The sequence below is a fragment of the Poeciliopsis prolifica genome, unplaced genomic scaffold, assembly GCF_027474105.1.
Source record: "Poeciliopsis prolifica strain line A6 unplaced genomic scaffold, Auburn_PproV2 SCAFFOLD001, whole genome shotgun sequence".
NCBI classification, from domain to species: domain Eukaryota; kingdom Metazoa; phylum Chordata; class Actinopteri; order Cyprinodontiformes; family Poeciliidae; genus Poeciliopsis; species Poeciliopsis prolifica.
The window spans coordinates 11450520-11462545 of record NW_026562376.1 but is presented as its reverse complement, the minus strand read 5'-3'; the positions used below and the strand labels follow the sequence as shown (position 1 = coordinate 11462545).

The 12026-nt window shown below is 36.9% G+C and overlaps 1 protein-coding gene across 3 annotated transcripts in view; it reads left to right on the top strand.

Moving 5' to 3' along the window:
• The window catches only part of shank3a (SH3 and multiple ankyrin repeat domains 3a), a 151692-nt gene that overhangs the window by 40233 nt on the left and 99433 nt on the right, over window positions 1-12026 (top strand). For all 3 annotated transcript variants that reach the window (XM_055035584.1, XM_055035577.1, XM_055035569.1), the window contains exon 4: window positions 65-136. In XM_055035584.1, coding sequence (XP_054891559.1) covers window positions 65-136 — 72 coding nt within the window. The remainder of the gene's footprint in view (window positions 1-64; window positions 137-12026) is intronic.

Below are 12026 nucleotides of genomic sequence, written 5' to 3'. Positions count from 1 at the left end.
GTAATCTAGACAAACAAAAACATTAAACCTAAACTGTCAAATGCATTTTGCTCTTTTGTTTCAGTTCCGCTATAAAAGGCGTGTCTACACACAGACCTACATAGATGAAAAGCAGTTGTCTAAGCTTCACACTAAGGTAAGACCAAGCAGCTGCAGAGAAAGCATGTGGTAAAATGTAAATGGATGTTTTTTCAACTATTCTGTTCAAGATGTTGGTGCTCTTAAGAGACAGGGCAAAAAATGTACAGAGTGTTCTACTCTGTACACGGTTCGGCGTGGCCCGCGGTCTGACTGATCCGCGTGCGCTTTTACAAGATGGTTTTTAAGTGTGGTTTCGGAAACTGACGATCAGATGGGACAACCCCATCCCATTCCCTCTTCACCTCACTGCCTGACCCCGCTAAAACCATGTGAGGATAAGTGCTAATTTTCAGATATCCTGGCATTTTGCTGTACGTAAGATACATGCCTGATACATCTGCGAGGACAGATATATCAGTAAAAAGTCCTGCGATGATTTAGAAAATTTGCTGAAATACGTTTGCCATTTAAGTCGACGTGTAACGTATAAAATAGTACTGACATTTAAAATCTCAAAAACAAGAACACTCCAATTTGTTTTGCTACACTTACTTTGCTCTTTGAGATGAATCAAAGTATTTCCTTGCTGCTTATCTATAATTTCATTTAGATATTTGTGTCCTGAGGGATCTTGTTAAGTTTTATTACTAACATTAATGTGCTGCTCATCAACAGCCACATAGTAAAAGCTCTTCTCTGTATTTTATAGTTCATTCATGTGTAATTGAACTAGCCCCTTGAGGCTGTGTGGACCATTGAGAGGCTTATATAAGGGCAATATGTGCTCTTCCACAAAGTTCTCTGTAATTAGATATTACATATAAATGGGACAACACTGATTTTTGCATAAAAAATTTGAAAAAGAGAAATGTTCTTTGGTCATTTCGTCAGATCTAAGTTGGTGAAAAACAGTGAAATCAAAAAATTTTATTTTTTTTTCCTCCAAAAGGTAAACTCACATGGATTCATGACATATTTCAACCATGTTTTTGTAATTTTGATAATTGTAGCACACAGATTTGGAGTATTTCAGCTTGTGACACTCCTGAGTTATAATGGAAGGCCAGGTTGCTTTCCGCTCATCCGCTCATCTGCCTGTTAGTTCAGGCTTTTCTCATCTTCCTCTTGACAATATCTCATTAATTTTAAGAGTATATAATTTAAATATCTTTTTATTACAACTGGTTGTCCTCCCATCACTGTAGCTGCGCTCAATCTGCTGAGACTGCTCCAGTTTGCTGTCTGTAGTGACTCCCAGAAATCTAATTTCTTCTGCATATTAATATAACATATGCATTTTTCATTTTAAAATTAGTAAAACATTTTTGTTTTACTTTTTCATGATGTCCTAATCTTTTGAAATCTACCTGTAGTGAGCAGAGTGATGTTTTTTTGTGTTAGTTCAGACATGAACAGAGCGCAGATGGGCCAGACGGCTACAGTAATCTCTGTCTCCACATTGTAAATCTGCAGGCTTTGGTTAACAGATTCGAAGGGGTAATTCTGCCAGATACCGGTTTTGACAAAGAAAGGTGGTCAGAAAGGAAAAAACAGAGCAGAACATAGACAGGCTCTTTAATTCTGTTATGAGTTTTAGACGGTCTGGCAGAGTGTGAGCATAGACCTTTCTCACAGCAGACTTTTTAATTTGTCACAGTGGGAAATGCACAGATGGAATTAATAACACTAATGATGGCTTAGTTGCGTTCAGTGTCCCACTAAACCATGACTGTGAACCAGCATGCTCAAAATAAGACCTCCACAAAGTAAAATAAAGAAATTTTCTGTGATTTGAAGTTTCAGTCGTACTCTTACCTCTTTCTCTTTGGCGTTTGTATATTGTTCTCCCTCTCTGTGAGTCTTTTTCAGATGTTTTTCTGTATGACCGCTTGTAAAAGCTACAAACATACAGGATAAAAGTGTAAAAAGCCTTTTGGATATGCAAAGCTGTGTAATTAGAGGAGAATTTGAACCCAATTTGAGCCTGCATGCATTTTCATGTTGCAAGTGGGTGTGATAAGTGGAATGCAGAGAAAATTTACTAGAAATGCATTAAACCTCATCAGATGGCCAGAGAATTAGCATTGTGAATTTATCTAGCTGCTGTTTTTTTTATCTGTCACAAAAACTTGTTCAGCAGGGTTTTAATCAGACATTAACCATGCTGCATATTATTCTGAAGGAAACAATAAGCAATTGTTGATATAAACAAATAATTTCTGCATTGGGTTCTAGTTTGGATATTGCTTTTCTGTCTTGATACAACACAACTGTACATATTTCTGACATATTGTGGCAGAATAAGGATTGTTATTGTTTGTGACAACAAGCTGAACTTTATGATATGCTTGCAGTTCCCAACCTTGCATTTGTTGTCCCATCTTCAATTTCCCACTTGCCTCTCAACATGTGTTTACCTGTATCGGTGTATGTACACACATGCATGTCAAATGGGGAAAAAAAAAAAACCTTGTTGATTTGTAATTTTTGTATAATATAAATTAGATGTATTTTTATTTCACTCTTCTTGATTTCTGGGAATGATAAGTCTCTATTGTCTTTGCTGCCACCCTGTTATTTTTTGGGACAAGATAAATTGTCTTATACCATCCATGTGATAGCAGAATAGGAGAATAACTAAATCATCTGGCTGTGCTTCAGGTTGTGCTGTACGTTTTGAAATTTATTTTACCCAGTCTGTGCCTGTTTTAGTCTAGTACAACACCTCCTTTGATGAGCAGTTTGTAAAACGAGTAATTTTTTTGATGTTGATTTTTTCACAATATGGCTTCCCATTTAATTTTCACCCAAATTATGTAAAAATTTGGATGTGTTAAAAGTCAACATATTTATTTTTCTACTAAGGCAGTTGGATGACAAAAATCTTCATTTCTTCCCATTCATGTCTCCAGTAAAGGGGTCGACACATGGACGGTGATGTCGCTCCCTCTCCATTCAATAGGAACTTGTGCAGTGAGGTGCCAATCATTCGCGTTCCTCCTGACAAATTTGTGCATGTGCAATATCAAGGTTGTGCATGTAGATGTGCGGATGCGTGTTTGTGATGCGACACTGGAACATTGGAAAATAATTTGTCGTTGTTGTTGCTGTTGCTGCTGCGTGGGTTTCACCCCAGGTGACCATGACTTTGGCCTTTTGCTGCCGTTTGTCACTTCCTGTGTGCTGAGCCAGTAAGGATGAGTGAATTCTTGCATCAGTTAACTTGCCAGGCGTGTGGTCTCATACCACAGAGTGTTATTCAGGATTGCGATGTTTAGATAAAAAAGAGGTATAAACAAATCCATTTAAAAGTCTGTTTCTGTTTCAGTTTGATGAGGTTTATATTTGCCACTCATAAAAGGAGGATATGTTGTATTCTGTCTGTATCACCTTTAAGTAGTTGCGATTCGTCTGTAATTTCCAATTTGGACTTGTATACGTTAGCTAACCAAAACAACTTCTCTTCCGCTGACTTCAAATCAGTGAAACTTTTCCTCTAACAATAACAGTTTCTCATTTATTATCAAAACTGTGGAGCCCTGTTATTTATTTTATTTTCCAATTTTGGACTCTTATCACCTCCAGCACTGTTGTTTCACTCAGCTGCCTTTTATTTCTGCACAATTCAGTCAAAGTCAGTCGAATGAACATACTGTGGCAAACACAGGAAGTCAGGAGATAGGCACTGTTTTTTAAGTCCAAACTCACCATTTCAGCTTTATTAACAGCTTCAGGAGTAACTTTGAACAGTGGCTATTAATTTTAACTGGATTCTCGCTCATGGTGCCTCTGCACTGTCCACATCCATTGCCAGACAGTCAGCCAAATACAGACTGGTAATCTCTGTGTTCACACAACAGCGACTGCATGTACTGTAAGCCCTGCCGCTCAACACATCGACATTGCACTAATGACCACTTCTTAGGTCAGCAAAATGCTTTTTTTTGTCCCAGATTTGAATATTTAATTTGGCTACAAAGGTCTGCCATGTTTCAATATAATGTACTTTTTTGTAGTAATGAAAAATTAGTGAAGCATTTTAGTTTTGTCATTAGTTTAAAGTATTTAGCTGAATGTCACTTCTACACCACACAGTACACCGAGCAATTCTTTTTGACCATGTCTAGTTGCTGAAATACAAACAAGTAACTTCTGTGTGCACATAACACTAACTGAATGTACTAAAAGAAAGTAAAATTTTGCAATATATGATGAATTTCTAAAAAATCATGAACTTTGCAACAACTGACTCGCGAAGAACTTTGGCTGATTATAACATATTTTGGGTAATTATAAATTATTCAAAAATGACTGATCAGATGAGTGATTTCCTCATTGTATATTCCTGACCAGTGAATCTGTGCTGTGCACTTCAGATAAAGGATTCAGTGGGAAACAGTGAGAAATGTTGAATGAGACAGAGACAGAAGAGCAACGAGAAAGGGATGAGTCATGCTCTCAAATATTGCTCTTGTCTAACCATTCTAGTGAGACCTGCTTCTGCCTTCTCCTGTTCTACTTTGATTTGTCAAAGAGTGAATGAGTGAGAGGTACTGAAGTGACATACACAAAATAGATCAGTTGCTGCCACTTGGGATTTCACAGAAAAAGTAAATCATATATTTAGACAACATTTGGTGTTCAACTTTCTCTCAGTTCAGTTGCAGTAGAACTTGTAAAAAAATCAAGATATCTCTGCATCTGATAATCTGATAATCAGAGTCAACAAATACTTGTGAAGATAATAGTATTTTATGTTAGCAGGCTATGTAAAAGTAGGATAAGGATTTAGATCAGCATTGATCTGGCAGACTTCGTCAAACATGGGATTCCCTGCAAATGAAATACTGAAAAAGATGGAGAACGTTGCTGCAGTTGTCATCAATCATGCATGTTTAAGAACTGCATTTCTTGCTCCAGGCTTTGCTAATATTTTACTGTGTTTATTTGAACAAACATTAGTTTTACAATGAAGGCCTGCTGTTTCCCTCTTCTTTCAGTTTTTTTAAGTTTTTGTGCAGAAATATAATAAACAGTGAAGAGTGAAAACTTGTTTTAGCCATTGCAGCAGCTCTCCTCACTGTCCATCCCACAACATTCTGTCATGTAAGTCAGAGGTGAAGCATTAGCCTATTTTGCTACCATGGTGTTTATTAGCTTCAGGCCAAACTTTAAAAGTAGGTCATAGTTGATAGGAATTTGCCATTCATTTTTTTTATCTTTGCCTGACTGAACCAGACGTCGTCACTATGTTACTGTCCTGGTTAACCATGCATGGTAACTTCATGGAAAATTTCCATAGTATGCTTTCAGGGACAACAGAGTGCAAGTGACTGTATTGCTAATCATGTAGGCTGGGCCGGTAAAATAAATGGCTTTCTGACTATGTGACAAGACAAATTCAGCGACGTAAAAATAAACTATTGGTAATATATTTGAATATGTATTCAAACTAACCCAGTGATTAAAAAAATAAATTTAAAGTTCACTTTCACTTTTGTAAATGTTGACAAATTATGTATTCATTTAATGTACCATATTATCTAGATGTCAAATGATATTTTAAGGTATAATAAATGTTCTGCCTGTATAAACAAAGAATGAAAGCTCAAGGATATGTAGGTTATATAGGCTTATGAAGCTTGCGGCAAAACACTAAGAGCAGTTAATAATGCACCATTTCATAATGTGGTCATGAAGGCCACACAGCACAGCGCTAAAAAAACGGCAATTTATTTGCAGTTTTCTGAAACGTTTTGTGAAATAATACACTGATCAGTTTATTAGGTATTTCTATTTAACTCAGTTGATAGTCAGCCTGTCAAATTGCATCCACTCTGTCCAACTGTGTGGTGTAGAAGCAGATACAGGAATTTTCAATACAGCCGTCCTGGGTTTGATTCCTGAACATTCATTGGAGTTTGAAAACAAAATACGCGTATAGGTTTATGTCTGGTTGAACGATGTTTGTGCCAAGTTGATTTTTTTTCTCCCTTTTTTGGGGGGGAATTTTATCGTAATTCATAAAGGGGCCCAGAAAATATTTGGGAACCACTGCAGTAGGGGTTGTTGTGGAAGTTTGATGCTAGCAGAGTGGATCTGATAAACAGATGGTGATTGTTGGTGATAGTGATTTGAGGAAGTTGGGCAAACTTGTCTCTAAAAGAGTTAGTGATGCAGTTTGATAATGTGGCCATGGATATCATGAAGTGCATTCTTGCAAAAACTGCTATTCTAAATGCTTTTTTTGTGTTTGTCTTTCAAAATTAACATAAAACTATAATGTGTTTCCTCTGGATAATACGGGTCTTATTTTTCACAAGCTTAAGGCATTAGAGGAACAATCTGTAGGATTGTTTCAAGTGTGAGACAGACCAATTTATAAAAGACTTCTCTGCAAAGTAATGGCATTCCTCCTGCACTGAGCTTCTCTTGATAGCTGTGTTTATGGATGTGAAGTCATGCATTATCTTGCATTTTTTAATAAAACTATATGAAGAATGTAGCTCATTGTAGATGCTATTTTGAGATTCCAGATTTCACTGAGGGTTTATTCAGCCTGAACCTATTGCAATAAGTTAATTCAATAGTAACTAATGTGAAAGTTGAAATAGGATTTACACAAACAATTACTTTTGTATATTTACCTTTTCTTAGTTTAGTTCCTCGTTCTTCATCCTTTTCATTTGTTTTCTCATTTGATTGTTCTTCTCTCTTCATTGTGTTTTTCCTCCCTCCCTCTGATTCTCTCGCTCTCTCTCTCTCTCTCTCTTCTACACTCTCTCTCTCTTTATCTCTCAGCTTGCTCTCCAGCACAATCGCCCTTTACCAACACTCTATCTGTCTCTGTATGAACAGGAGTCGGTGAGTGTCTGTGTGAGCGACCATGTGAGTCTGCACGTGTTACTTTGACAAGACGAAAGGCGGTGAAAGAGGGGGAGGGGCGGAGGAGACGAAGAGGACAGTGGTGGAGGAAGGAGGGACTGTCCGGAGGGGTGGGGGTCTGGTTATGGCCATATGGAGGATGTAGTGGCATGAAAACTGTAGCTGACCCACTGGAGTTTGCGTGTGCCGTGGGAGTGTGCCCATGTGTGTGTGAGATGGGATCTGCTCTTGGAAGAAGAAGAAGACAAACTGAGAAAAAGGACAAAACTAGTGAAGAAGCCAGGAAGGCCAGGCTCTATAGTAAGGTACCCTGACTGATCTCATCATCTTCTTTATTTACTTTATCCGTTAGCTGAAGTTTAAGCACACCTCTCCCTGCCTTTTTCATACACTTTCATACTCCTGCCATTCATAGACACTTCACAATCCATCCCTCACTACCTGCCTAAGCTTTCCCTCTCTCTCAATCCCTCTCTCTTTGGCTTTCGTTCTGTTGTTATGCTCTGTTGCATGTTGGATGTGTGAGGAACTGGTGCAGCCTTATCTAAAACCCCGACAGAATGTTAATGTTTTCCCCTGCTCTGGTTTAGCTATTCAGTGTTTTCTGCATTTGGCCCACAAATGTGAGGTTTTCTCTGTTTATGTGTGTCTGGTATGTTGTGGGATCTTTAAATGGGTGTCTAGATTTGGTTAATGTGAGTGACAGTGGTTTGCTTATGTTTTTTTTCTTTTGGAGACATGGCCAAAATGGTTCTTTGTGTGTTATTTATTTTTGCAAGTGACAGCACGGTCCATATATTTCTGCATTTAAATTTATTTGAATGTGTGCATAAGGCTCTAAAAGTAATGTATTGTCCTCTATTCTTTGCTGTTGAAGGTGCTTAATACGTGCCATAGTTTTTCTTTACGTTGCTGTTGATGTTTACTGATGAAATATGGCTTCACAATTCGCTGCAGGATGATGGTGCTAATGCAGTAGCTGTGGCACAATTAGACGATCTATTAGCCTATCAAAGTTTGTATTTTATAAATAATATATAGTAAATGTAGTTACTGAAGCATCAAAATTGTCAGTCTGTCAGTGAGAGATCAGCAGGAGTTTTCTGCCCTGCAAAAGGTTTGACATGAGCTACAGCTCAGCGATGCCGCCTGATTTATGTTTTCATCTCCACTTCAGATCAATTATTGATTCTGTACATACAGAATTTATGAGCTGTCAAAAGTTTGAGATCATCTCCATGTCATTTCTGTTGTTTCATTATGTCTTACAAATTAAAAGAGTTTTAAATAAGCAGTGTACAAATTGGTATTTTAGATATTAGATTGTGACCTAATTTCATGAAAATCTCAAAGATTTATTCATGACAAATAGTTGCACTGTCCCCCATCCATCTTTGTATTTGCACTTGTCATTAATGTTTCACTTAAAGTGTGTGAGGTGTGTATGAAAAAGAGAGAAATGGAGGGAAGCAGTGGATTACAGAAAATGGAATTGATTCTATTTTGTTGCGTATAGTCTGAAACCAGGCCATGTAGAAATTATAGCTCTAGGCTGCTTAAAATACATGCAGTAAGTTCTCTATGTTCAGCTTGCATTGGGATGCTTTTCATTTTCAGACACACAAAATAAGTTAATGCAGTAAAAAAAAAAACACACATACAGCATTAAACTAATTCTGCCCATATTTTTACTCTTTAGCTTTTACTCCAAAAATTCCTCGTAGGAATATTTTTTTAAACACAATTTATTAATATCATTTTACAAGCCCCCCCACTTCACAATTGGTCTAAACAAACCCAGTTTTTGGGAACACGTGGGACAACTTTGTGACATTTTGAAGTTATAAATATGAGCAAACAGATTACATGTGGGATTTTCTTAAGACTCTATTTGTTGTTTTTTTTCAACTGTCATTCAACATCCACATGATCCCATTTGCTGAGATTAATTACACCTTCATCTGTCACAATATTTTTGCTATTGGTAATGTGGAATTTTGATTTTTCAGTGTCACCATTTGAACATAATCTAAAACAGCCACTGAGCCAGAGTGTTAAAAAATATCAGTGAGTCGATGGGTCCAAGTTCACTTCAGAAAATGCAGAAGTCATTGTTGGTCGATGAAAGATTATAAATCAGGTCTCAAGCTAGACTCTGTGAGGGTAAAGACCAAAGAGTATGAAAAGAACTTTGGATGGATATAGACCTCAGTTCAACTAAACGTAAAAGGTCTGCTACTGAATCAACCTACTGGTGTTAAAAAAAATTCAGAATGAGGAGTTTTCTATTACAGCAAAAAAAAAAAAAAATGTGTATAGCTCAGTATGTTAGATTAAAGTATATAGCGGTCTCTGTAAACAAATCTTTGTCAGCAGTAGCTCATCCAAAATGCTGCTACTCTAGGAAAAATAGGATCAGCGAGAGTGAATTCAATCCTGGTTATCATCCATTCATTACTATACTCTTTCACCTTCCCTCTTGTTGAGCCGTCTGGTTTTACAGTCTTAATGTTGTAGGAGTACAGTTGATTTCACATCAGAAAAAAAAAATACATTAAACCGACTACAGAACTATTGTTGTGGGTAAGTCTGTATGAATAAATGACTGTTAAATCAGGTTTTATTGACAGGAAGTACAATAGAGTACTAATAATCATCAGGCTGCATGAATAAGCTACCCACACGACTCTCATCTCATGCTGGAGTGTGCTGGCTGCCCTCTCTGTCGCCTGAAGGGATGTTTGCCATCAGGGTTCAAACACAAAGAGCAGTCTTTGTTCCTGTATTTTCTGCTTTATTTTGACTTAAGTTCTACTTGGCTAAAATCCAGCTCAACACAGATTCCTTTGGTTGTGTTTTATCCACCAGCTCTGCCCCCCCACGCCGCCCCTGCTGTCTGCATCTCTGTCCCAGTGTCAGTTTGAAAACACATGACTGGGCCTGATTCAGCTTTTTCTTTCTCTGGACTCTTTGATTCTGATGACAGCATGCATTCCCTTTATCCTATCTCACTACACTGCTTACAAACAAAAACACAACTTTTATTGTCATACCTTATGTGACAGAAGACAACATGCTGACTCTATGTCATTGCACAACTTAAAATCCTTCAGTCAGTTTAGATCCAAAAGATGCTTATAAAAAAAAAATGTTTTCATATTTGCACGGTGTAGCGAGTTACAGTATTTTTTACATATAAATGTGAAAATGTCTTGTGCCATCCATTTAGCGTAATTATCTGTGATAATCCATCTCGCCATCATCCATCTGTGGCCTTTGTGTAGCACTAACGGTTTTATTTGTTCATTTGTTTGGGGTGTGCTATACTGTACAATAAACCTGCACTCTCTGAGTTAGTCATTGTGTTGTTGAGTGGGGAAGAGGCTGTGGCTTTATTCGGTTTTGTTGTAGCCTGTAGTCTAATTCAGAGAGCTTTGACTGTTCTGCCTGCCTAAACTGTGCTTCATCAGGAGGAATACCAGATATTACCCTGAACATCTTATTGAATTTCTTCAGAAAAGGATTTCTCCGGAGGGATCATGCTGTTACGTTCAGAGAGAGCTACTAGGAGCCGGGCTACAGAGGTTAGACACTTACCTCGACAGTAATCCACAAGGTTTGCCCCTGAAAGCAAATTACTGCCATGACAGAGCAGCTGCAACATTTAGAACAACATGAAATGGAAATACTGGCAACATAGTAATTAATCTGCTTATATTTAATTGTATTAGAGTTTTAAGCTTGCAATTATATTAAGTCAGAACTCTAGTTTGTTTTGTATAGTTATACATTTACACTGACTATAGTATTAAATTAGTTTATTGCTATATGCTTTATCTTTTACATGTTGTTACTGGTTATTTGGTTGGTTAAAGCAAGCAGCCGTTATCCACAGACATGATCTCTATCCTGATATATTCATGTTCTGTGAATTATCAACAAGGGCTTCTGCAGCCCACACATAATCAAGGAAGCCAACAACTATAATCCATCCAAATTAATCTTTTTAGTTGATATGGTAATATGCCTTTTTGAGTGCTTAACCTTTTTAATTGAAGTGACAATTTTTATCCACACAACTATAACCGCTGAATAACTTCTGACTGCTGTCTTCAGACATCCTGTGTGTGCGTTTGCGTGTGTGTGAGTGTGTGCATGTCGCATAGGTTCAGTTCACTTCATCAGCTTCATCCAAACATACAGCTGGGTTATAAAAGTTCCTTTTAAAGTTTTCAAAAGCCAAGAGGATTTAACCTTTTATCTTGTAATGTTAGGTTACAAGAAAGGGCGTCTGCCATGTTACTTGATTTAACACAGAAGCAGGACACAATGCATGCGATTTTATTAATAAGGAAAGAAAAGAATAGACTACTGTTTTCTAAGCTGTTAAATGTATGATGGAAGATACAGTGTGTATCTGTCTGCTACATTTTTGTCTGAATAAATGATAAATAACTTTGAAACTCACAGATTAGTATATGGACCTTCATTTGATTTGTGTTGTATGTGTCAAAGATAATAACTACATTTTGCTAGATATGTTACATTAAATGTTAGACTTCATGATTGCATTTTTAGGATATTGCAAGAATTTAATTGTAACGGATAATTATTTTTCATTTGGAGCTGCACTAATGGCTAAAATTAGATCTTATTCTGTAAATAAGCAGGTTTAAGCATTTCTCTTACTTCTGTCATGTTGGAGTTGACATCTTATATCTAAACGGTATAAGCACTTAACTTCACCTTAACATTTCTTAAGTCTTTGTTTTCATCTTTTGAAGGGGTTTGCAAAAAATGTCAAATTTGGTTACTGAAAATTAAACACATTTTATTTTGGACCACAATATATATATATTTTTTTTATCACAGTTGATCAGAAAATGTGTGTGCAAATTTATCAAAATTAAAAGCAATCTAATTAGTCTCCCTATAGTCCTTTGGTCAAGCCACATCAATATTAACAACATGATGCTCTCTAAAAATGACAAATGCAAACAAATCTTAAAACAGTCCTAAAACTGGAGTTACACTAAAGAAAGCAAGACAATGAAAATATG